This window comes from Callospermophilus lateralis, chromosome 4 (assembly GCF_048772815.1).
Source record: "Callospermophilus lateralis isolate mCalLat2 chromosome 4, mCalLat2.hap1, whole genome shotgun sequence".
Classification (NCBI taxonomy): domain Eukaryota; kingdom Metazoa; phylum Chordata; class Mammalia; order Rodentia; family Sciuridae; genus Callospermophilus; species Callospermophilus lateralis.
Window position 1 is genome coordinate 163612784 of NC_135308.1, and position 26540 is coordinate 163639323.

The following is a 26540-nucleotide window of genomic DNA, read 5'->3' on the forward strand; positions in this document are numbered from 1 at the left end:
CTTAGTCACTGTAGCTAAAGGGTTTTTGTTTGTTTGCTTTTGTCTTTCCAGACAATAAATTTCACGTTTTGTTGATTGTTCTCTATTTTTCTGTTTCCTCTCTTTTGCTGTATATCTTTATTTGTTTTCCTCTTCCTTTGTTAGTTTCTTAGGAAACTAACTTCTCTTGGAAGTTAGGTTGCTGCTCTGCCGTCTCCCTCTCTTTGAGGATCTGTCACCTTCCTCATAGGAACCACTTTCATTCCCGTCCTTCAGTACCATTAGTTTTGCAATGTGGTGCTTTTTGTGGCCTCAATCTCAAGTTATATTCTTATTTCCCCTGCGATTTTTCCTTGAACCCACTAGTTATTCTAGGAGTTTGATGTTTAATTTTTACTTGTTTGTGTGTTTCCTAAATCTCCTTTTTAAAATTGACTTATAATTTCACTCCATTGTGGTTGGAGCACATGCTTTATATGGTCTCCTTCTTTCTGAAGGCATTGAGGCTGTTCCATGGAGTGTATTCCCTGTGCACTTGGGACGAGGGGTGTGCTGTAGGTAGGTACCTCTGGGTTTGGTTGGTGTGTGGTGCCGTTCAGGTCCCTGTTTCCTTGTTGATCTTGTGCCTGGTCCTGTACATCATTAGAAGTAAATTTTTGTCCTTACACTTCAGTTCTTTCAGGTTTCGCTTCAGTTATTTTTAGGCGTCTTTGTTGTGTGTGTGTGTGTGTGTGTGTGTGTGTGTAATTGTTACATCGTCTTGAGGAGTTGACCCTTTTTTCCAGTACAAAACTTATCAGTGCTTCTGTCATTTACGTTTAATGATCTTCTCCTGTTCACTTCAGATCTGATTTTCAGGTTGTGTTCCTCACATTGGTCAGTTCTTCAGGGCCTGGACTGCTTCCAGGTGGCCCCTGTTAATCCCACTTTCCTTCTTATGTGAGGCTTCAGTCTTTTCAGTTTTAGCCTCTTTTTGTGGAAACTATTATCCTTCTGTTGAAATTTTACCTACATTTAAAATTACTTATGTTCTGAACATTGATTTGTATTTGAATTGCAATGTGCAAACAGACAGAAGATAGTACATGAAAATATTTTGGTGTATTTGAATTGGAAAATGTCCCTCAGCATGCAAATGTAACATGACAGGATGAGTCTTGAGTCAGCTCACTTAGGGAAATTTCCTGTAGCTGAATTTCATTTTATTTGATAAGTATCTTGGATGTGTATTTTAACAGCATGGAATAAAGGGCCAGGGTCATAATGGCCAAATATAAAGTCCCCTTCAGAACAGCCCAAGGTAAACGGTATCAGAGGTCACGGTATAAGATGGAAGACAGGATGGCAGCATGGTAGTCAGCAAGCCTTTGTCATCCTGCGCTGGGTGCTTGCTGTGTGATGGGAGAGAAGCTCTGCGTTTGGCAACTGATGAGATTGCAGATTACGTAGAGGCTCCAGAAGCTGTCTTTTATTTTTTATTTTATTTTTAAAAATTTTTATTTATTTATTTATTTTATTTTTTAACTCCCTGAAAATTGGAGAAAGCCCACCTTCTGCTCCTCTTACCCTAGCCTTATGAGATGACTGGCAAAGAGCATCACACCACATGATCTTAGAACTCAGGGGCTCATTATCTCTTCATTTCTTCTTTTTTCTTAGAAAGGGACAAATGAAAGTTTTCAGTGACTCTGGGTCTTTTTGTTCGGGTGTACTGGAGTCACAGGAAAGTGTAGGCAACGAAGTCTTTGGGTCTGTTTGGTTTGAGTTAATGGGATAATGTCTTTCTAAAAATGTTTGTTTCTTTTGTTGGTAGGTGTGACGGATGTTTTCATACTCTTAGATAGCCCTAGATGAGTCCAAGCCTTCTATTTTGAGTTCATCTGATGGTGAGTTTGTGTTGGCACGTTAGAAAAGACTCCCTGTGAATCTGTGGGACTGGGAGGCAGAGAAGGTGACGTGCCTGCTGACCCAGGCTGCTCTGGCTGCTTCACATTGTCCATGCAGCCGCCACGTGCAAGAGAGCCCTGAGACCCAACACCAAAGTTGCACAACTAACACCCAGCAGAGAAAGATCAAAGGCGTGCCAGGCTTGAACGCTTGCCCCTTTATACCGCCTCAGGAATTACTGATCTTCAGGAAGAGGTCTGCATCTCAAGAGCAGGTCTGAGCACCGAGCTTGGCCTTTTGGGATAAGCTTTGGTCATTGTTTTGAGCTTGTATCCAATTTCTTACAGAAGTGACGTGGCTGTGAGTAGAGCGTTCTTTTTTGTCCGTGTTGGGTTATGTAGTCAACTTCTTTTGTGTGAGAAAGGTTCATTTCCAGACTGATGCCCCCTTTGCTCCTGGGTATGCCTCAGGTACCTGTGTTTTTGTCCACTTCAGCTTAGGTTTAGCTGTCCTTCCTTCTGCACTGGGGACCTCTTGCCCTTTTGCTCTCTGTCGTCTGTGTGTTCTCACTTGCAAGGCTCTTGAGGCATTCACTTGTCCATTAAAACGGGCAAGTCCCTGAGGCAACGTCAGTGTTCTTACTTGGATACTGACAAGGTAGTGTTCTGGCAGGTGACGAGCACTGTGGTGTAGTTATGGTGATGGAAGGCGAGTGCAGCTAGCATGTGCACAGAAGGGTATTTGTTGGTTTATGTGACTACAGAGTCGTTGGCTGCAGGCCCAGTGTGTTCAGGGGCTGACCCTCCTGTCACATCTTTGCCTCGTCTTCCTTCTCTGCTGCCTTTGTCCTCAGCTTTGTTTTCTGCCTCCCTTCCTGGCTCCTATTCTTTGCATCTGCTCACAGTTGATGGCCCTTGGCTGGTCCTTCGGCCACTTGTCTGTATCAGGGCTCATTCCTGGATGATCTCATCTAGTATTGTAGCTTAAAACACCTCCTTTGAATTGATGCTCTCCAAATTGAGTTTCCTGGGCGTGGCCTCTTGTCGAGGCTCCAGATGAATGCCTACAGCTTCCTCGCAAATGCTTTAAGTCAGTGTCTCAAACCTGTCAAGGCTGCAGTCCAGCTTCTGCTTGCTGACGCTTAAAACCTGCGTGGTTCCACCAGTTTTTAGTAGAGACCCTGAGCCCACTTGCCGAGACCCAGGATCTACCCAGGTTCAGACCTGTGAGTCTGGAGTCTTCTGCCCACTTAGACTCCTGTGCTCTGTCTTCCAGTTCCAAGTTTGCTTATGTTGCACCTTCACTGCTGCGACACATCCAGGTGCCGTCTTCTCTTGTGCCAGAACGCTTTCACTCGTCACCCCGATTCCTTCACAGTAGCCAGAGGGACTGTTTAACGATTTATTGTCGCTCTTGCTACTCCCTTGCTTCAAGGAGCCCTCACCCAGAAGCAGGGTCCTGCTCTTGCTGCGGCCCACCTTCTCGTCTTGATTCTCTTTCTGCGCTTATGTGTTCGCTCAGGCGTTCTTACCCCTCTTGAACACCCGAGTTAGTTGCCCCCCAAGCCTCTAAACCTGCTGTTCCTTCTGCTTGGAACGACCTCCCTGTAGATCTGTGCATGGCTGGTCCCCAGGGTCCCCTCCATTGCCCCTTCTCCCGAGAGGCCTCTGGGACCTGTGTTGGGGGTGGTGTGTCAGCGTGTCCCCTCCCCACCTGTTTCTCTACTTTCCTCTCATCCATTCATTTCCTGTCTCCATCACTACACACAGTCACACATTCTGTGCATTGTTTCCTTGGCTATTGTGTTTTGGTGCTAGAATGTAGGACTGGCCCTAGAGCCTGGAGCTTGTCTCTTGGTCATCATCCTGCCCAGGTCACCTAGAACATACGCTAGCAAGCTGCAGTACACTGCTCGTTTCCAACCAAGTTCATTAGGTCACGCATGTATTTGGCTGCTCTCTGCTGCCAGGGGAGCCAAGTGTTGGTGACAGAGACTGTTGGCTTGCCTAAGTATGTATCACCCAGCCCTGTGGGCAAAGGTTGCTGCCCTGGCATTTGGCCAGTTTTGGTGTGCAGTGTTTGCTGAAGGGCCAGGCAGCTGGTGGCACCGTTGGCGACAGTTGCTTTTGGGCTTACCTGGTGGTCATTGCCTTCGGAGAGATGCCCCGAGGGTCTTTACTCAACATCAGTAATCTTTTCTTGGACATCATTTTGTGCAAAAATGTGACTAAGAACCTGTTTTCTTTTTAAAAATGGGAATGTTATAAAACCAACCCCAGTCAGTTTCTTAAAATAGAATCAAAACTGGAATATTAGCAATAGAAAGGAACAAATTATTGACATAGCAGTAACTTGAGAAAAATCTTCCAGAAATTATGCTGAGTAAAGCAAAAGAACAGATAAAGACAGAAACCTAACTCCAGGAGGTCAAGTGGAGTGTCTCTTCACTTACATACCATTCCTGAGGTGTCAGCATCATAGAAGCTGGGGACAGCTGTCAGGGTTGGGGAAGGTGCCCAAGATGTAGGGGGGTATCACTATGAAAGAGCCACACAAGGGGTCCCTGGGGTGGTGGAACCACTCTGTTAGCTTAACTGTCACGGTGGCGATGTGAACACGAGTGATAAGATCACATAGAAGTGCGCATCCTCACACACACACAGATTCACAGTGGGAGTACATAAGACTGGAAGGCCTTGTCAGGCCTGTGGATTGTGTCAGCCATGGTGTCTGGGTTGGGATGCGCTGCAGCTTCACAAAATGTTACTATGGGGGAAACTAGGTGGAGGGTTCCTCCAGTCTCTTGTGTTTCTTAGATTCTCTCTTGAATCTATATTATCTAAAAATAAAAAGGTTTAAGTAATTAAATTAATAAGTATAGGGCTGGGGATGTGGCTCAAGCGGTAATGCACTCTCCTGGCATGCGCGGGGCGCTGGGTTCAATCCTCAACACCACATAAAAATAAAATAAAGATTGTGTCCGCTGAAAACTAAAAAATAAATATTAAAAATTTTTTTCTCTCTCTCTCTTAAACAAAAAATAATAAGTATAACCCAAACACCTGTGTAAGCAATAGACGGAGGATCATTTGGGGTCAGGTATCAGGCTGTGCCCTGTTTCTGTCTTTCTCATTGCCATGGGTTAGTGTGGTTTTCAGAAACGCCGTGCTGCTTCTTGCCACCGTTATCCCAGAAGTGCTTCTCAAAACTTCCATGCAGTTTGAACTCTCCACCAACTGAATAGGGAAGGGAACCTGTGACTTTCTGTGTATACATCTATTGTGGAATATTGTAGGTATTACTTTAGGATATAAGTAAAAGTTTTCCTACATAAACATTGACTAGTGAACATTGAGAAATTTGGGAATTAAAAAACAAGGAGTTGTGACCTAGGCGAATGTCTACTGGGTGTGCCAGTGAATTATCCCTGCACAGCCCTCTTTCTGGCAGAAAAGGGCCCTCTGCTCGCTCTACGGTGGGGCTGCCGGGCTGTGTGACCAACAGCTCCAGACACCAGGCTTGGGCTCATTTTTTCTTTTTTTTTAATAATTATTTTTTAGTTATAGATGGACACAGTACCTTTATTTTATTTTTTTGTGGTGCTGCGGATAGAACCCAGTGCCTCACATGTGCTAGGCGAGTGCTCTACCCCGGAGCCACACCCAGCCCCTTGGGCTCATTCTTGAAAGAAAAAAATTCTTGTTATTCAAAGAAGGAAAAAGGGATGTGAGACAAGAAAACAAAGTGGCGGACACTTTTTAAGGACTTAAAGCTATTTGTGGACTGGTGCTGCATCTTCACTGCCTGCGGCTGCTTCAGGGCTTGCCTGCTGTTTGATCTCTCTTCCTTTCTGTTGGGGTTAGACTCTGACATGTTGATACCAGCAGTGGGAGAAGCAAAGGCCTTGGTTAAGTGTTGTGCCCAGCGTCACTTCCTGCGTTCACAGCCCTCCCCCAAGAACAGGGCCTGGAAGGAAGGGTGGCTGGGGTGGGCTTGTGTGTGGTGCTTTTGCCCAGGACCTTGCATGGGGAGCCTTTGGGAATCCTAGTGTCCTAGTGTTAGCTCATTTAGGTTTTTTTTTTTTTTTTTTTCCAGCTTATGGCTCAGTTTTTTTTTTTTTAGTGGAAGAAGCATGATCACTGAACCAGACTGCTGTTTTTCTCTGTTAATGCTGCTCACATATAACCCAGTGAAAATGTTATTTGACTCTCAACAGGGGAAGGAGGTAGTTTTCTGCAGCAGCCTCATAAGCTCTGTGCACACTGCTAGGTTAAGAGCTGCAGCTGAGACTCCTGAGATCTCGAGCACAGGAGAGAAAGACACAGCTAAGTCCAGGATCACTTAACTTCTTCATTTAATCAGTGAAATATAAAAAATATTTTCTAGCTTCTTTCAGTCAGTGAAATCACATGAAGAGTATAGTTTTGACATTGCATGCCTGTATGTGTATGAAGATAACAGATAGCTACAATTTTAAAAAACTTCCCCCGAAACACTGACTTAAGAAGCCACACAGGGAGCATGCCTCATCCGGGGCAGGCCTTCTGCACTACAGGCCCTTGCCCTGGAAGTGGAAGGAGGATGGGAAGGCGGTTGTGGAGGAGGAAAAGACATCTGCACTACATGGTTCACCTGTGACCTGACTTATGTACAGTAATCCTTGCAAGGCAGTAGTGAAGACTGCATTTTAGTGATAAGATTTTGACTTTGACTTTGGACGATCTGAATCATCGTATCACTGAGTTGCTATGACAGAGAGGTATTTACTGTATCTGGCTTGGGAAGTGAATAAAGACTTTTTATTAAATTATCTTGGAGAAATGATTGAACTCTGTGTGACGAGAAGTAGCGACTCTGAAGACTAACCTTCCTGAGTTCTCTGCATCTCTGTATCGCCTCCTGGAATCCACAGGGCCGGGTTCCTCTGAATGCTGCTTCTCCCAGTGTGTGCCAACACCTTCTCTCAGCAGGAAGTTCAAGAAATAGAGCTGAGCCTGAGATTACTTTTTCCTGTACATGGCTTAAATTATATAGTTTCTGGATAGATAATGCATGCATGTGGTTCAAAATATCAATGCCTCTCTGCCCTCCCAGCCATTCACCATCCCTTGAGCAGTCAGCACTTCCTTCTTTCCTGTCCCCATGGTACATATTTGATGTCCTTCCATATTGTTATATAAAGTCCTCTCACTTTTTTCTTCTTCCCTTGGACCAGTGTACTAGGGTTTCTTTCCCTTGGTCTCTTTGTTGATGGGCATCTCTAGTTTCCATGACCACAGGGGTGCTGCAGTGAACACTCTGTTCCTACAGGTCACATTACGTGTGTGCAGGTGTGATCATGGGGCAAGTGCACGAGCACACCTGCCAGGTCAAAGGGAAGTGCTTTTAGGTTTCTGAAAACCCCTCCTAGCCTCCCTTTGTGGAAGCCTCAGCCCCATTTGCTCTCTTTCCCACATCATTGCTTACAGAATGTTAGCAGTCTTACATAGTTTTGGATCTGCCAGTCCTGCTGAGGTTTAAAATGGTATTTGTGAGCTGGGCTTGGTGGCCCATGCCTATAATCCCAGTGGCTTGGGAGGCTGAGGCAGGAGGATCTCAAGTACAAAACCAGCCTCAGCAATTTAGTGAGGTCCTAAGCAACTTAGCGAGATCTGTGACTAATAAAATACAAAATAGCACTGGGGATGTGGCAAGTGCCCTTGGGTTCAATCCCTGGTACAAAAAAAAAAAAAAAAGCATCAAAATTTGTGTGATAAAAGCAAAAACGGTGTTTAGGAAAGTTTATAACTTCCTGTCTTACTAATTTGCAGGACCTCAGGTCACTGATTCTAGGCCTTCCTTTGTTTCACTTGTCTGGAATCAGAGATCTGAGGTTGTACATTCTGAAGGGAGAAAAAGAAGAGCACAGTAAACCCTGAACAAAAGAGAAGGAAAGAATAAAAGACAGGACAGAAATTAGTGACATAGAAAGCAGAAAAGCGTCGAAGTGGATTCTTGCAAAAGTTGGTTAAGAAGAAAGAGGACATTCCTTGCAGATTCCATGAGAGCAGGTGTGGCTGCCACCTCCATCTTGATCTGCCCAGGCCTTCGTTGAGGCGACTTGTCCAGTGGAAACCTTTCTGAAGGCAGAGCCTGGTGCCCCTAGGCCTCCTGGTCCCCTCTCTCTGGGGCCCCTAGTGGCATTTTGCTGCCTGTGCTCCCTGAGCTCACTGCTCTTCTTACCCTCTTGCTGTTTTTCCAGGTCCTCTTTGTTCCCCTCTCATGTGACCACTTGCCCCTCTTCTCCCAGGGATTCACCTCTTCCCCTTCTCTGGTCTTCTCCCCTTCCTTCCCCAACCCACTGCTGCTTCTGTAAGCCACCCTGTGTGCCTGCCTGTGGCACTTAACACTTTCTTCTGTCATTGTCTGTCTGTGTGTAGGTCTTTCTGCATGGTTTGGAGAATATTTTTGGAAGTAAGGCTTGTGATGTAGCCCTAGCCTAGTAGTACTTAGAGTATTGTGTTTTTGAATGAATGTTCTTATAGGAAAATGTTTTGATTTCCAAGTGAGTGAATGATGAATGGGCTTTAGGATCTGGGTCTTGTGGCGAGCCTGGCTTTGAGTGCATGGATTCCTGTTGATGCAGCTTTGTGTCCTAGTTGATATAAGTGCTGATCACAGAGTGCTGCAGAGAATACTGTGTGAAATTTTTGAATATTATTAATTATTGTTAGAAATATTGTACATCAAAGTGACCAGCCACTTTAAAGGCTATAGAAGAAATATAGTACCTGTTTATATTTTAGTTTATTTTGTTAGTGGTGCTAGGGATTGAACCCTGAGTCTTGTGTGTGCTAGGCCATCCGAGCCATATGCCCAGCTCTGGATTCTGTTTTTACCTGAAAGCTGATGTGTTGGATAGTCCGCATGCTTCACTTGGGTATCATACTGCATGACATTTCTGTATTATTTTATTTGTTAATAAGTGATTAAAGTCTAATGTATTTAAAGTATATTTTATAGGCAACTCTTTTTACTGTAACCTTGGTCATAAACAGTGCATTCCTTAGTTCTTAAATCTTTTCCTCAGATGCCCTCAGGTAAATACAACCTAGAATTTATAATACCATTCAATCTTTTTAGATGTCACAGTGGTACTTTGAAGAAATATACCTATATTCTTTGCCTGGGGCTTTCGTAATTGGTCCGCGAGTTCAGAGGAGTCTGCTCCTTGGCAGTGAAGGAGTCTTCCTGATGACTTGAGCTCCTCAGGGTGGAGGACCAAGCGGAAGCATCCCTGCTGGGTTGGCGTATCTTTAGATAGAAGCAGAACATGACGGTTTCTCTAGTTTTAGAGCACCAAGCTTTTGACTGAAACAATGCAAAATGCTTTCTGTTTATTCCTGAGCTTGTAGTGAAATTTCATGATTTTTTACAGCAAGAGTTTTCCTTTCTCAGCTTAGATAAAACCTGTGGTAAGCCCTTTCTTCTAGTTCAATCAGTTTGAATTATTTCAGTAAAGTTTTCAGTTGGAGACAGTAGTTTAAGGAGTATTTTTCCTTTTTTAGCTGTTAATGTGAGCCTTCTGAAGCATTTGGGATTATAGCAGAATAGAGTTCTCTGAAAGGAAGTGCTTATAAAGTCGACAAGACCAGTCTGTTTTACTATTCTAGTAACTGAACTTTCCCCCTTTTCCCTTAGGTTCTTGATCATTACGGATCACTTTCTGAAAAGCCCGGAATTGGTGCAAGCCATGTATGCCAAACTGAGCAATCAAGAAAGGTAACCCCAAAACCAGTGTGGTTTGAGTATTTAGCATTCCATATGGTGCATCCTGCTGCCGGACTGAGAAGCTGTGTGGTTTCCTGGTTGGCACAGACCTCTAAGTACATGCTTCTGTGTTGGTACTGGTTTTAAATTGCTTGGCTGACATTATAGCTTGACCACAGTAGGCAGTGATTTACGTAGAATTGCAGGATTCAGGTTGTTGCCGTTATGCAGTAAAAGAATATTTAAAAAAACAGAAAACACTTCAAGAACAAAATGTTATGCTTGTGCCTTAATTTTATAATAGTGATTTATGCAACTGTGTATTATATAGATGTGCATTTGACATGTGCTCATTTGTTTATATCGTGGTCTGATTATGTGGAATATGCTCTGCTAGGTTTATAGTTTTTTTTTGTTTTGTTTTTTGTTTTAATTGTCGATGGAGTTTTATTTTATTTATTTATATGTGGTGCTGAGAATCGAACCCAGTGCCTTATACATACTAGGCAAGTGCTCAGCCACTGAGCTACAACCCAGCCCCTAGGTTTATAGTTTTTGATAAGTAATTCAGATGAAAAGAAAATTGTATCTGCCTGGGGCCCTTGGCTGCTGTAGCACCAGGTGCTGAGTCCTTGGTTCAGGCCTCCTTGTGATGGCAGTCCTTCATATGACTGTAGTGGGGACTTTTCGCCTTGTTCAGATTCAGTTTCTTGACTTGTAAAATAAGAGGTTTGAAGAAAATAATTTGCAGGACATTTTCTGTTCCAATAGTATGTGTCTTATTAGAAGTATTGCCTTAGGAAAAATAAAGTGTTTTCAGAAATCACAGATCTAATGATCAAAAACTTAAATATTTTACAACTTTTTAAAATCATAAACAAAGTCTTTATAGTTGCATTGGTTTTGGAATTATTACTGTGTATTTATGTTCCAATATTTAAGCTTTACACAGTTTGTAGGTTTTTGCTAAGTAAAAAGTCTTCAACAAAAAAGAAAAGTTTATGCTTGTAAAATCAGTTTAAATACCAGTTTTGTATATTTGGTACTCCCATCCCCACTGCTACCATAGACATGCATTCATTGAAGAAAAATAATAATTTATATTGTTTTTGACCTAAAATAAATGTATAATATTTAGTACTAATATTTGCTAATTGCTTTGTAGTAGGGAACACTTGAATATAAGGAGAATGCAGCAGTTAATTGTAGTTTAATATTCAAATTTCTATCTTCCATGTTCCTGCCAAATTTTATATACTTATATATAGTTCTTTAAATGTGTATCACATTTTTTTTTGTGTGTGTGTGTGTGTGTGTACTTAATCACTGAGCCACATTCCTAGCCCTTTTTATATTTTATTTTGAGACAGGGTCTCACCAAGTTGCTTAAGGCCTCACTAAGTTTCTGAGGCTGGCTTTGAACTTGTGATCCTCCTGCCTCATCCTCCTGAGTCACTAGGATTATAGGTGTGTACCATGGTGCCGACCAAATGATATTATTAAAGTAATCCATTGCAGAACTAAATAGGATGATAAACTAATGACTTGTTGTTGTCACTCAAGGAACACCCACCTGTAGCAGGTGCTTCCTTGTCCATGCCAGGTTCTGCTCTTGAGTCTCTAGTGTGTTCTCTTCCAGCTGTGTGCTGCCATCTCATCATGTCATTGTCAGGCATTGTGTCACTGCTTGCTCGTCACACACTGCCATTAGGTCATTGGTGCTTGAGAACAAGGTCTTGATTCCTCTTGTTTTTTGGTGGCCACATGTCCAGTCAGTTCTGGGTACATAGCAGGTGCTCAAAAAAAGGTTGTTTTTTTTGTTTTGTTTTGTTTTGTTTTTTGTTTTACATTGAAGGCATGAGTGAATGAATGAATGTTTTTACTCTTCCACGAAAGGCTTATCTAGTGGCCTGGTTAATGTGATACCATTTGCCAAGCTGGAGACCTCCCCTCCTCAGCCCTTCTCCTGACCTTTCCGTTTCACACCGGTCAGTGAGTTGCATCAGCTGCACCATCTCAGTGTCTTGACAAATTCTTTCCTTCCTGCCACAGCCTTAGTTGCTTTTGTGATGTCCTTGATGCACACACTGTGTTTTGTTTGTCACTCATCCATTGGTGGGCACATCCTTATCTGGTGACTAGCTGTCATTTTATAGTTGTCCACTAAAGTGACAGTCAAGGGTGTGTAAGACTAGCCTGATGAATAAGGCAAGAAAATGTCAGATCACTACCCATATTTATCATTATCAGAAATTGAGTAAGTTTTAATGCCTAGATTGAGTCTTAATAGACACATAGTTTCTAGTTAAATTACAGATGTGGGAAGTATGTCATGTGAATTTTTTTTATTGGTCAAAAAACCTATTAAGGGGCTGGGATTGTGGCTCAGTGGTAGATTGCTTGCCTAGTACGTGCGAAGCCCTGGGTTCGATCCTCAGCACCACATAAAATAAAATAAAATGAAGATACTGTGTCCAACTACAGCTAAAAATGTATATATATATATTAAAAAAAAAAAAACCTATTAAGTCAAAGCATGTTGTTGCCTGATGGATTGTCCCTGTGGAGATTCCGTGAGTTTCTGTGTGTTCTGAATGCCGAGGCACCACAGTTACCCGGCATCTGATATCAAGAAAGGGGTGCTGCTGTTTTGTAGCATTTCGTATGTAGGTGGTAATGATATTATCGTTCTGGAGTTAAAAACAGGTTTGTAGCTCTTGGTCTTAGGGAGGCAGCAGAGATTTTGTCTCTGTCCATGTATTCCTTTGTGCCCAGGGCAGGAAAGGTTGGGACTCAGAGGAGGCACATCTGGGTTGCTTCAGGATGGAAGTTGGGGGAAGGATCTGCTATTCTTGGGCCCCAGACAATAAGTTACAGCACTTTTAGGAATAATGAGAATTTAAAGTGATATTCTAGAATTAGATCTTGGTCTTCCCCAAAATGCTTATTTTATATGCAAATATGTGGTTTAATCAGAAATTTAACATTTAGTTGATCACATTCTAAATGTAAGAAAGGTCACTGTAAGAACCAGTTCATTTTTGTTCTGTCTTTTGTGCTATTGCGTAGTAACTGCTTTTTCTATGAATACATTACCCTTGAAAACATTTATACTTTTCCCTTACATTTGTATATAGTGCTTGTTAACGTAGGTCAGGGATGTTCCTTCCTTCCTTCCTTCCTTCCTTCCTTCCTTCCTCCTCCCTCCCTCCCTCCCTCCCTCCCTCCCTCTCCTTCCTTCCTTCCTTCCTTCCTTCCTTCCTTCCTTCCTTCCTTCATCTTTATTTATTTTATTTATTTTTATGTGGTGCTGAGGATCGAACCCAGGGCCTCATATGTGCGAGGCAAGCGCTCTGCTGCTGAGCTATAATCCCAGCCCGGGTCAGGGATTTTTCTAAGCACTTGACAGATGTTAATAAAACTCTCATCCACCCTAGAAGGTTTGTACTGCTGCTGTACCTGCCTAGTTGATGTGGGCACTGGGGAGGAGTCCTATGTGACTGCACCAGCTTGCAGGGGACAGGCGGCAGCCTAGGCTTCATGTAGCTGTTTGGACTCCAGTCCCTGTCAGTAACCTTAGCATGATGCTGCCTCAGGGAAGTCCACGTGGTCAGATGACATTCATGTTATAGTGAGGAATTTAAAACACTCATCAGCACACAGGGTAAGGACCTATAAATCACTTACTTTTAACATTTTTAAGAGAAGATGACCTTTCTCTCCTAGGGTTTATTTCTCCTGAATGTCCATCAGTCCACGTACTTCGCTAACACCCACATGGCAAGTGTGACCCTTTGGGTGTCACGGTCAGTCGATCCACTGCTGCCTGTTGGTTCAGTGAGTGAGCGAAGAATGGATGTAGAGCCTCAGTGTTACTGAGATTGGATTTTAATGGCGTGGGCTTTATAGTTCACACCTGTGGCAGTGGGGCTTCACCAGATGGCAACCTCAGCAAGACTCTTCTAAAAGCAGCAAACAGAAGTTTTCTGCTCAAGATTGGTACCTTTGGGGGGCTGGAGATGTGGCTCAAGCGGTAGCGCGCTCGCCTGGCATGCGTGCCACCCGGGTTCGATCCTCAGCACCACATACAGACAAAGATGTTGTGTCCGCCAGATACTGAAAAATAAATATTAAAATTCTCTCTCTCTCTCCCTCTTTCTCACTCTCTCTCACTCTTTAAAAAAAAAAAAAAAGATTGGTACCTTTGTTTCTCGTGCCTTATAAATTACATATGTACTCACGGGAGCAATGTATCATACTAGCAAATTTTTTTGTGAATATATGTGATCACATAAGGTTGAAGACAGTAGGGTCTAAATGCAGAAGGACACGCAAAAGGAAAAGACCAGGGGTAAAGGAAAGACACAGGCACCAAACCCCTCTATGGGTTTTTTAAAAAAGTATTTTTTAGTTAAAGATGGACACAGTACCTTTGTTTATTTATCTTTATGTGGTGCTGAAGATTGAACCCAGTGCCTCCCCCGTGCTAGGTGAGTTCTCTGCCACTGAGCACAACCTCAGGTACCCCCTCACCCCGTGGTTTTAATGAAAACAAAATTGTGTTACTTGATTTACTTCAGTGAGTTATGTTGAATGCCTAGTATGAACAGGCTCTGTCCTGTGTTCTTGAAGGAGATGTCAGGGGGAATATGCCCAGCCTCCGGCCATGCAGCCTCTCAGTGAACTGTTGGAGACGACTGTGGGAAAAGTGAGCCGCAAAGTGAGAGAGTTGTTAACCATATTGGAAGACATGTCTGCGGAGGGGCCAGGGTGGGCGAGGAGCCCGGGTTGGGTACAGCGGTCCCTCAAGGCTTCTGCGGCAAGTGGACCTTGTGAGAGGTGCGCTCAGATCCTCCAAGGTCCTGCCAGTTCTGTGCCAACAAGAGGGCCCTCTCCATTGGCAGAAATGGCACAGCAAGAACAGGTGGAATCCTTGGGTGTGTTTGGAGAATACTGAAAACTGTTCTTTGTGCCATAGAAGATATTCTCAAGAGAGCAGTGGGAGAGAGCACTGAGTGGGAGGTCAAGGCTGAGTTTTGTTTTGGTCACAGAGTTTTTTTGTTCATTCAACGAACATTTATCGAGTGCTGCTGAATACCCTGGACAGACCCCTGCCGCCACTGTGCTTGCTTTATGTGGGAGTGCAACGGAGCAAGGGAGCAAGCTGTGAACTCTGCCAGCAACTGAGGGGAGTTGTGGGTGGGGCCCCTCCGTGTCCAGAGAGCCCTGTGGAAACTTGAGTCCTGGGGCTGTGGGATAGCCCGGGACCCAAGGACAGGGAGCGTTGGGGCCAAGCTGAGTGGGTTGCTGGTAATTTCTACCAAGCAAATACTAACACCAGTTCTTCACAAACTTGACCAAAAAATAAATAAAAACAAAATCAACTCATTCTGCACAGCCAGCATTAATCTGATGCCAAACAGGGTGTGGGGAGGCATCACAAAAAGACAACTACGGACCAAAATGCCTGGCCGTCCTCCTGTGTGGGTTGGGGTTGGTCTGGCCTTATGGCCCAAGGATGGCCATTGTTTTTAAGATTATATATGAACAGGGGAGAGCAGAAGCATCTTGGCATTATCTCAAGAGAGGGACTATGTGTTTGCTTGTTTTAATTTTTATTAGTAGTTGCTATAAGAAAGCTGTGATTAGGGGGAGTTTTTTTTTTTTTTTAAGATGTTGATGGACCTTTATTTTATTCATTTATTAATATGCGGTGCTAAGAATTGAACCCAGTGTCTCACACGTGCAAGGCAAGCGCTGTACCACTTAGCCACAACCCAACCCTAGAGGGAGTTTTGAACATTCTGGTCTATAAGTGATTTTTTTCCTGTTTTGACCATGTTGGCTCTATTTTACTTGAAGTAGTAAACAATTTGTGTTACTCTTGGTAAGGAATGTTCACTAAAGTACATTTCCGCGCATTTACTAAACATTTTGGGTGCTCATTCTCTTTTTGGTTTAAAAATAAATGAGGATTATGCATATAATCCCAAATCAAAATGTGATTTTTGGGGCTGGGGATTTGGCTGAAGCGGTAGTGCGCTCGCCTGGCACGCGAGCGGCCCGGGTTCAATCCTCAGCACCATATACAAACAAAGATGTTGTGTCTGCCGAAAACTAAAAAAAAATAAAACATTAAAAAAAATGTGATTTTCATCCAAGGTCTTTTTTGATCTATGTGGATAGATTTGCCTGTTGGCTATTAATTTTTCCTAAGATCATTGATTATTCAGTGGAGATCATTGTTTGATTATTTAATTATTGATATAAAAGTGGCATAGGTTGGCCTTCAGAATTGTGTTTTGGTAAACAAAAATAATTAAACGCAGAAGAAAGCTGGCCTCTCAAGGAAGACCATGAAGCGAGTGGGGAAAGCATGGGCCACTGGCTGCGGGGGTCCTGACTCAGCTCCTCAAAGAGGTGACTCTGCGCGGGTTAGGTGACCTCACCGAACCTTTGCACCTTTGCACACCTTTGGTATGAGCTGAATGACAGGACCTGCCTCCTTGGGCTTTCTGTGAGGATCCAATGAGATCCTGTGTGTAGAATGCCTGTCTTAACTCTAAGTAACGGATAAATGTCAACCCCTCCACCTGGCTGCTGTTCTTGTTGCTGTGTTCACAGAGCTCAAACTGACCACGTAGTGACAGGTATGAAAGGTGCGTTACTCTTGCTTCCATAGCCAAATTATAGCAGAGAAATCAAAATTTTGAAAAATAGGTAGTGAATGAAGATTACCTTTTATTCATAAAATTTTCCTAGACATTATAATAAAGTAAGGAATTTATAATAGAAATATCACCTTAAAGTTGTCTGTGTAGGTGTTTCTGGTGTGCTACAGTTTTGGTAGAGCTATTTTATGTTCACAGGGTCACGCTGCTCGACCTCATGATAGCCAAGCTGGTGGGAGACGAGCCGTTGACCAAGGATGATGTGCCAGTGTTTCTGCGCCACGCTGAGTTGATTGCAAGCTCCTTTGTGGATCAGTGCAGGACTGTGCTGAAGCTGACCTCTGAGCAGCACACTGAGGACGAGGTAAGTGCCTCGGGTGAGGCAGTAAGCAGGCTTTCCGACCCAGTCACTCTTCTGGGAGAACTCACTCTGAGAAGCTTGGAAGGATGGCCTTGAGTCCTGTGCCTTATGCTGGGGTACTTAAAAAATGCACATGAGGGAAGGCAGTGCCCTTGTTCCTGCTGGCAGAGTCAGTGACTTTCAAAGTGGCCTGCACATTTTTCAGGGCAGATAACGTCAGATCCATGTATTCCTAGGTGGACATGTCGGTGGAGTTGTTCTGCCACCAGCTTTTGAGTTGACTTTCTTCTGAATGGCAGCTTCGTGAGGGTAGGAGGTGGGTCATCGTCATGGTACTGAATGTCCATAGTGGGCACTTAGCAAATATTTGCTGAATAAATAAGGAGTAGTACATTGTGAATATCTTTTAAACATGTCATTACAAACATTCCAGGTAAAGAATTTCCCATAATTTATTTGACCACTTGCCTGTAGGTGGACGTATAGGTTTGCTAGTTACTTGTACTTATGGTAAATGGTGCTGTCTTAGATGTCCTTACAGTTTTCACATCACTAACTGACATTACTAACCTGGGAGATCCTTGCAGTGCAGTTGCTAGGTATGCAGTATATACCTTTCAAACCTTTTGGTATCTATAACTATTTTCTACCTTCTAGAAAATTCACTTCTCCTAGCTATTGTGGGAGCTTTCCAGTTGTACCACCTGCTGCCCCTCTTGGCCACTCCAGGTGGCTTTCTTCCCTCCAGCCTACCCTTGAGCACTGGGCCTGGTCTCTGTGGAGGGCACAGGCCTAGCTGGCGTCACTTCTGTTCCTGCCTCTTCGCTGGAGAGTCTCTCTTTATATGTACCTATTCCTCCTTCCCTTTCGAGGTAATGTTGGAATTGTTCTTTTTCTGGAAATCTGCTCAGTAGACAAAAGGAATGCTCTCTGCTACTGTCTCAGGGAGGACTCCATATGCAGTGGGCCAGAGATCAGGCATCGGGCTCCCCTTCTGTGAGACTGGAGCAGACCAGACCTTCGTGCCACCAGGGCTGAAGCCAAAGGCAGAGGGATAGGAGAGGACTTTTTGGGTAATGGAAGTGCACACACTGCTGTGCATTTGAGGGTGAGATTTATTGCATCTGAGTTATACCTTAGTAGAGTTGATTTGAGTTTGAACATACTTGAAAAAAACATGGTAAGTCTGTTGTGTGCTGATTGGAATGGGCCAGTGGAGTGGAGTGACTGATGCTGGCAGCAGGCAGACAAGTAGGTGGAGGAATTGGAATCCAGAGAGGACCCCCACCACTGCCAGTGGGGAGCACAGAGCACAGACGTGGCACAGCCATCCCAGAGTGCTGTGTGCAGCGGTGCAAAGCCCTTAGCTCTTGTGGTCGGTGCCGCCGTGACGGTGACTGTTCTGCACGAGAGCGGGTTTCTGTGCCCGTGCTTTGGCTCAAAGCCACTCTGCTGTGGGTCTTCTCTGCTAGGTCACCCGATCAGGTTCTGGCTCACTGACCTTTCCTGTGGTAGAGAAGAGGGAGGTCCTTTCTCACTCTTTGCATTTGCTTTCTGGGGATAGATTTCCCTGTTTCCAGCAGGAGGAGCCGTGAGCTGTGCTTCAAAAAGTTTTAAAAATTTCTCTAGGAGACAGGAAGACATAACACTGCACTTGTTAAGTCACAGCTTTGGTCCATTCCCAGGACTTGTGTTGAAAGCATTTCAGTACTCTAGTACGGAGTTACTTAGTGGTTTTTTTTTTTTTTAAGGAAAATTTGTGTTTTCCGCTTAAATAGTTGTTTCTCTAAGGTGGGAGAAATTATATGTTAATGGAGTAGGAAAAGCTGAGATAAGAAGTGCATCAGTCTGCACACTCATGACTCGTGCAGATTAATGCACACTCGCTGTACTTCAAGATAGATGCAAAAGTAAATAAATAAAGTAAATGCCACAGTAGTTCTTAAGAAGACCCCATGTGTGTGTTTAAAATAGTTCCCAGTGTAGTTGGCCTGTCCTGCACCAGCTTCTGAGTTGGGTACCACACACCGAGGATTTGAGCTAGGTGTCCGTGGCTGGCTGGAAGTCACCTGTGGCGGAGGCATCTGTGCACAAAAGTCAGTGAGAGCTACACCCAGGGCTCACTTCTCTCCCCTCTCAGCAAAGCCCATGCTCACACATTGGTGGCACTCTTGCAGATGAGGTAGTCAATAAAGTTCTCATAATGCAGTGGCTGGAAAGTGAGAGTGAGAAGGGTCATATTAATTGTGTTTTGTTTTTTAACTTATATACCTGGCCATAGAACCCGAAGTTTTGTGCACGTGTTCTTTTATAGAATTCGTCTTGGGTTCTCATGTCAATGCGCCTGCTCTTGTTTCCAGGTTGGATACGTCTTGTCAGCTCCAGAATGCTTAATCTGTAAGATCTGGGATTTAGTTTCCCACATCTTGTTTACTGCTCATGAGCCTTGCCTTTCCTCTGAATGCTCAAAAAACATTTCTTTTAACTTCATATTTCCTTACATCTGTATGTGGTGAGAATTATTCTTAGTTTGTAGGGTTTTCATTCTTAGCTCTTGCAACTCCATATTAAACCATTTAACACAGTTGGCATTTAATGTATATTAGTGGAATAAGTAAAAATAGTGTTGTTTTATTTCATTTTGATAAGGGCTTAAATTATTGCATTATGCAAATACTATTATCTCTGTTGTGAAAAATTATTTAAGCTAGAGCAAAGTTAAGAAGTTTCCTTTCTTTTGCCTAGCCCCTGTTTTTTATAGAGCTATTTGCATGTATTTCTGTTTTTTTTCCCCTAAAGATATTTGTTGTATATACACACAACTACATGCTTTTTATTTCCTTTTTCACATAATTGCATATGATGTTCTTTAACTTGATTTGTCACTTACTTGTAATAAAAGTATATATCTTTGCATCTTAACACGAATGTGCTTGTTAATATTTGAATAGCATCTCACTATTTAGATGCACCATGATTTTTTCAATTGTTTATTATAGATACTTCAATTGTTTCCAGGGTTTTTTCTTTTTTTCCATAATTGTAGTTGGACACAATACCTTTATTTTATTTATTTTTATGTGGTACTGAGGATCGAACCCAGGTCCTTGCATGTGCTGGGTGAGCACTCTACTGCTGAGCCACAACCTCAGCCCTCCAGGTTTGGTTTTTAAAAGAAACTTTTAAAAATAATGCTACAGCAAATATCCTTCTAGGCATTTCTTTGCAATTTTGGACAAATAAATCTGGGATTATCAATACCTAGAAATTGAATGACAGGTCAGAGAGTTACATTTTAGAGACAGTTCTAAATGAAAGAACACTGCAGTGCAAGACTGTGGGTCACAACGGTCTTAGTCAGCTTTCTCACTGCTATGAATAAAGGACTTGACCTGAACAATTGTAGAGGAGGAAAAGTTCACTCAAGGGCTCATGGTTTCAGAGGTCTCAATCTATAGACAGTGGAGTCCATTCCTCAGAGCTCAAGGGAGGCAGAACATCTGGTGAAAGATTGTGGCAGAGGGAACCAGCTCACATGATGATCAGAAAGCAGAGAAGTCTTCACTTGCCAGATACAAATATACACTCAAAAGCCACACCCCCCAATGCCTACCTCCTCAAGCCACACCCACCATTTGATTTAACCACTTAGTTAATCCCTATCAGGGGATTAATTCACTGATTGGGCTCATCTGCTCACAACCTAATCATTTCTCTTCTGAATCTTCTTGCATTTTCTCCCAGATGAGCTTTTGGAGGGACACCTCACATCTAAACCATAACAACAACCTTTGCAAATCTGACTAATTATATTTCTCTACTGTTTTTCAGGGCCAGTATGTTCATTTATTTTGCATATTAGGTTTTTTTTGACATTGACAGTTAATTTTGTTTAAATTTATTTGTAGTGTATTTAGCTTTTAGAATTTTTTGTTTGTTCTTAATGTGGTTAGGCTTATCAATGTTATCCTTAATGACCTGAATTTTTTTGTCAAATTTAGAAATTTAGTAAACTTCTCCACTTACAACGTGGACATATTTACCTGTAAACCCCATTTCTTTCAGTTCCTAGACCACACTTTTGATTAATATAGAATTTATTTTTAGATAAGAAGTGATGTGTGGATTCAAATGAATTATTTATGTCCTTTGACTGTGGAAGATTTTATAAAGTCCCTGGTATGCGTCGGGGTGGGTTTGAGTATTTCTGTATTGCTGGCATGTGGACTTGGAAGTCTCCCACCTCTGCATGCCTGTTTTCTGTGCATGTAAGTGGGGTATCCTTGAGCATGAACTTTTACTCTGCTGAGCAGTACATAGCCCTTGCTTCTCAAATGCTGACCTGTTACCGAGTCAGATCATGTAGTGAACAGCCCACTGTTTTCACGGCTTTTAGTACTTTCTGATGTAGTAAGCTGCTACATACGTTTGGATCCATTTCTAGATGTTTAGCTTTTATAGAAGGAGCCAGTACGATGTTAACTGGAGAAAGGAAAACGTAAAGAACTACATGTTTGTATGTAGCAAAGGAACGCTTAAATGAACATATGTCCATGTATGTTTGTTACATGCACGTAAAATGTATTTAATGAATACATGCAGAACTGGCCTTTGCAGAAGGCAACGATTAATTACAGTCTGTCCTGATACAACTAATTTGCATATCTTTGGGCAAAAATATTGGCATCATTTTTATTCTTATATCACTTACAAAGGTATAGAATGGCTCAAACGCTGAAGGTTAGAGAGATGAGTTGGACCAGGAGACCAGTCTTTTTTTTTTTCTTTTGCCCTTTCAAAATGTTTTGGAATGTTGCTCCTTTTGTTTGCGTATGTCTCTCAGTACCTGATTTAATTAATATAGTTTTAGGGTACTTGTAAATATCTGGAAGGACATTTTACTCGTTACCCTTGGTTTTTTAAGAGTGATTTTCCTGGCTGTTATTTTTAATTTCCAGATGCTCATTAGGAACACATTATTAATAAAAGGACTTTAATGATGAAAATTGAGCATGTTTTAGGTGGGGATAAATTAATTTTCTTTTGGGTTTATTTTGGTTAATATCATAGAATTTAGGGACTGGAAAGACACTTCCAGTGCATGTCTTTCAACCCCTCTCATTGTCTCTTTATTTCTGTCTTTTAATCATGGAAAATTCCAAACAGACTAAGAGAAGAAAGTGTAGTGAAGCTCAGTCAGCCGTCCCCAGCTCCAGTGTCCACATTTATTCTTTTCCTTTTTTCTGGTTCATTCTGTGTGTGTGTATGTGTGGTGCAGGGTTGAGCCAGGACCTCAGGTCTGCTGGGCAGGGCTCCCCCTGAACTACTCCAGTCCCACAGTTCACTCTCGTTTCATCCACAGACTTGTACCCCTAAAAGATAATGAGTCATCAGACACAAGTGCATCATAATTAATGTAACCTATAAAGTTTAACAGGAAAATTTTAATACCAGATAAATAGTGTACAGATTTTCTCCATTGTCTGATAAACTTTTTTCGAGTTCATTTTTCAAATATGGATGCAGATAATGGCCATGCCTACAATGGGTTAGGTCTCCACCTTCCTTGAATATCTAGGCTTTCCTTTTCTCCTCTTCTCTCTCGGGTGCTAGCTGTAGCTAAGGTGCTGGCGTCTTTTCCTGGGGTGTTGCCTACGGTTCCGATGTTGGTGTGTGCGTCTCTGGTGGGTTCTGATTGTGGAGGAGGGTTAGTTCTTGAGGTGTGTTTGGATATGGGTTACTGTTTTGCGGTTGTGTTTCGTTGCTGTGGTGCCCACTTTCAGCAGAGGCACAGAATGCTTGGCCTTCTATATCTGACGTGTTGGTGGGCCTTGATGATTACTTCAATCTCCCAACTGTTGAGATGTGAAGCCTTGGCATTTTGAGTGTCATAGTCATTTGTCACTTATTAGCAGGCATATTTTATAAAGAGAAACTTTCCCTAGCCAACTGTTAGGCTCCAGACAGTATGGTTTAGTTAAGGCAAGGAAATGCTTGATTGTCCCTTGATTCAGTCTTCAGAGTAATTGGTCAGTTCTGTGCCCTCACCCCAAGGTGACCAGTGAGCTGGTTTTATTAATTATCTTTGTGGCATCATGACTTTAAAACTGCCTGGCTTATGTTGAGTTGTGATTCTTCCTGATGTTTTTCACTTGCTGATGACTCTGGAGTCTCTCTCAGCTTCCTCGCCACATGGTGTCTGCACGAGCTCTGCCTCACCCCCATCAGCCAGCTGTTTCTCCAGGAGAAATGGGAAAAAGGGTGCCGGAGCCCTGAGACATTCATGCATTAGCTCAAGACTCCATTTTCAAACTACAGTTTTAGAGTTCTAATCTAGACCCCCCCCCCCCACCAACTCTGTAATTAGCAAGTAACGCTATGAAGTAGGGTTAAAGATCCAAGGCATTAGAAATGTGCTATTTCTTGCTATTTATTTTATGATTTCTAGATTAAGATATTACCTTTAAATGTCCTAATTAGAGAATAATAAGTACATGTTTGGTATAACAAAGTAATTTATCTTTCTTTTGAAGAATGTTATCTTTATGACCTCAGCTTATAGTCTCTACCACATTTTGTCAAATGCTTTAACAGTGGGGCTTAAAAGTTCTATAAAAACTGCTTTTTTGAATTCCAGGTAGACCACCTAATGCCATGAAGCTGGTATATGGTAGCTCCTTGTCATGCAGTCTGTTTGATGTAGATCGTTTAGTAGTTATGTGAATTCACATGTTCAAATAATATTATCTTTTCCAACCCAGCAAGATACTGCATATAAGTTTTTATTTACCCAGAAATAATACAGAGATCTTGAAGCCAGAGTTTGTCAACCACAACACTTTACAGGATTCCTGTGGTCAAGAAATTAATGTATTTCATGGGATATTTGCATCTTTAAAGTAGAACTTGAATACTGGGAACGCTTTAAAAAGAAAGTATTTGCATAAATGTTATGTACGCGTAGCTAGTAATTTTGAACATTTATCCCGCTGTTGGAAGGTATTTTTGCTTGAATAAGAACTTTTCTGACTCTTTGCTCCAAGAAGACACATAATCTTGCATTCTCCCTGGCAGATGTCTGCTGTTAGGGAGATGATTATTTGAGGACATATTTAATACTTCTATTTTGTTTTGCATGGTTCAGTTTCTCCTTTCAGTAATTACATTACTAAATGCAGTGTTACATGTTACTTTCATATTTAACGTTGTATTCCATTCTCTCATAGTGATCTATAAAATGAAATCATTTAGTTTCTCACATACTTTGCAGGAGGCTCTGGCCACCATTAGGCTTCTGGATGTGCTGTGTGAAATGACGGCCAACACCGAGCTGCTGGGCTATCTGCAGGGCTTTCCTGGCCTGCTGGAACGTGTGGTCGGTGAGTGAAGTACACACATGGTGTTTTTAGTTAAGAAATCTCTGACTCGTCATGCTGCAATGTAAATCCAAACACAGGTTCTTAATTTTCAGTTTTCTGATGCATTTTGAGGGTTTTGGGTATTTCTTCTTGAGGGGAGTCATGTGTTGTGGTACTAGCTCAGGCTTCAGAGGCTGGTGGACCTGAAGCCACATCAAGTTTCACCACCTCCCTCCTGTTGACCTTGGAACACCTGCTCAGGAAGATGGGCACAGTGAGACTGTGGTGCGGGTGCTGGCAATGGGTATGTCACCAGGAGGCGCATGACCAAGATGATGGGGAAGGGAAGAGGGGAGGCTTGTGACCATGAAGATGATTTTATTTTTTTATATTACTTTAACTTTATGAAACTTGGCAGGGAATTTTTCATAATTGTATTTACTGAATGCATAGAAAAGTACTTTATGTGTGTTATATATTCTGTTCTTACAGGAAGGCAGTTTTAAGCAGGAAGCCATTATTTGAAGTATTACTATCTTTACCAAAAAGCTATTTGGAAAATAATTCAAATGGAAACTGCTCCTTGTGGTTAGCCGAGCTTTGGTGTTGGACATCTCTGTTCCCTGCTTTCTTCCATTAAAGAGGCCACGCTTATGCTCGAGACCCATCGACTAACGAAAGTGACTTTGTATCAGAGGCTCAGATGCCTAGCAGTCAGCTGCAGGAGGTGCTAGAATCCCCTCCTGGGGTGCTATTTTGAGTGCAGTGCTTTTAGTGATAATCAAAATAAAACACCGCCAACCTAGAATCCTTGTGGAGCCAGGATGAGTGTGGGTTGCCATCCCATCCCACTCTGCCAAGTTTCTAACTTCTCTGAGTGTGATTTCTCCATTATAAAACTGGAAACCTGATGTCTGCCATTACTAGGTTTGGCGAGAGGGTTAAGTGAAATAATGTGGAAATAGGAACTCACAGGTCTTAGAAGATCATCTGTTTTCCTAGGCTCTAGAGAGGTATCCACAGATTATAACAATGTTATTTTTCTGACTGTGGCTAAAGCAGGTCTGTCTTGGATTATTTGACCATCGAGAAGTGGAAAGCTCTCTTGGTTCTGTGGTGTGGTTTGTTACAGACATGGATTGTGATTTTAACTTAGCTGACTCGTTATCAGATGAGTTCTTACAGAGAGAAAGATGTGTGTGTATGATATTTATTTATTTTGGTAAGGAAGATATTGAGAAATTTTTATCCAACTTTTCTTTGTAGGTAAAGTAGAAAGTCCAAATCAAGGTAAATAATTATGGCTTATCTCCCTAAAACTAGAATCAAAAAAACAGAATGCAAAAGCAGAAGAGCCATTTAATCATTATTTAAAGAAAGCTTTCAGCACTCTATCTTTATTCTGTTTTAATGCATTAAAATAAATTAGATTTATTTATGGAAAGCTAGTACCAATACTAAAAAATATTTTCTTGTGTAAAATAAAGTTTATTTATCTTTTTCATTCTAGATCTTTTACGACTAATTCATGTAGCTGGAAAAGATACCACAAACATCTTCAGTACCTCTGGTTGCTTAAAAGCAGAAGGTGAAATCTCAAATATGGCTGAGGGGTTTAAGTCTCATCTTATTCGCTTGATTGGAAATCTGTGTTACAAGAATAAAGATAACCAAGACAAGGTAAGATTATTTATTAGTATGTGTCATTCATGCTTTGCTTTATTTAGAGTTTAGACTACATTATGTTTTTGGAGTGAAAAATTGAGGTGGTTAGAAAATAGATTAAGAAGAGATACATAAATTATATATGTAACATCAGTGAAAACCAACATATATTATTCCCACAAATAAACACAATAAACCATATTTGTTAATATTAGGATTGTGTTTTTTTCTAATTTCATGTTATTTTTGTCCTGAGTTGGAGCTAGTTTCTTTTCCTGTACATTACTGATGTTTGTTCACAGCCTGGGCATTTGAACACTGTTATGTCTCCCAGTCAATGAAAATGTGTTTGATAGGCCTAGACAGTTTCTAGCACAAACTATGCATTAAAGAAACGCTAGTTATTTTGATGTTTATTGTAAGAAAAAAACAAAACAAAGGTCCCTTTAATTTCGTCTGTGTTTTACATTTACCAATGATGTTACCAGAAGCTTTTCTTCTGTGTGTTTTGAGGTGGACATATATTTTTAAGTCTTAAGTCTTTGGAAAATCAATAGATTGCTTTTAGAAAGCTCTTTGCTGAATAGTGTAGAGGCCATTATTTCAGTCACGGGAGAGAGTGATGAGTTGCAGGATGGTTGGGTTGCATGTTTCACATTGAACTAGTGTTTATTGGAGTCTCTTGAAGTTCTACTTTTGAGTGACTTTTGTTTTGGTTCATTAAATGTGTGGCAGATTATATTTTCCAAGAAGTCTGCAGAAACATCTTATTTTACATATTTTTCTGCAGTGTGACTTTGTCACTCTCCCACCAAGGGTTGACACCTATCTCTCCATCCCTTTGAATCTGTTCAGCTCCTGTGACTGCTT

The 26540-nt window shown here is 42.0% G+C and overlaps 1 protein-coding gene across 1 annotated transcript in view; it reads left to right on the forward strand.

The window, feature by feature from the left end:
- Nucleotides 1–26540, forward strand: part of Atxn10 (ataxin 10) — a 142089-nt gene that overhangs the window by 46883 nt on the left and 68666 nt on the right. Inside the window, exons 6-9 of the mRNA XM_076855475.1 lie at nt 9547–9627; nt 16485–16650; nt 23918–24026; nt 25516–25685. Coding sequence (XP_076711590.1) covers nt 9547–9627; nt 16485–16650; nt 23918–24026; nt 25516–25685 — 526 coding nt within the window. The remainder of the gene's footprint in view (nt 1–9546; nt 9628–16484; nt 16651–23917; nt 24027–25515; nt 25686–26540) is intronic.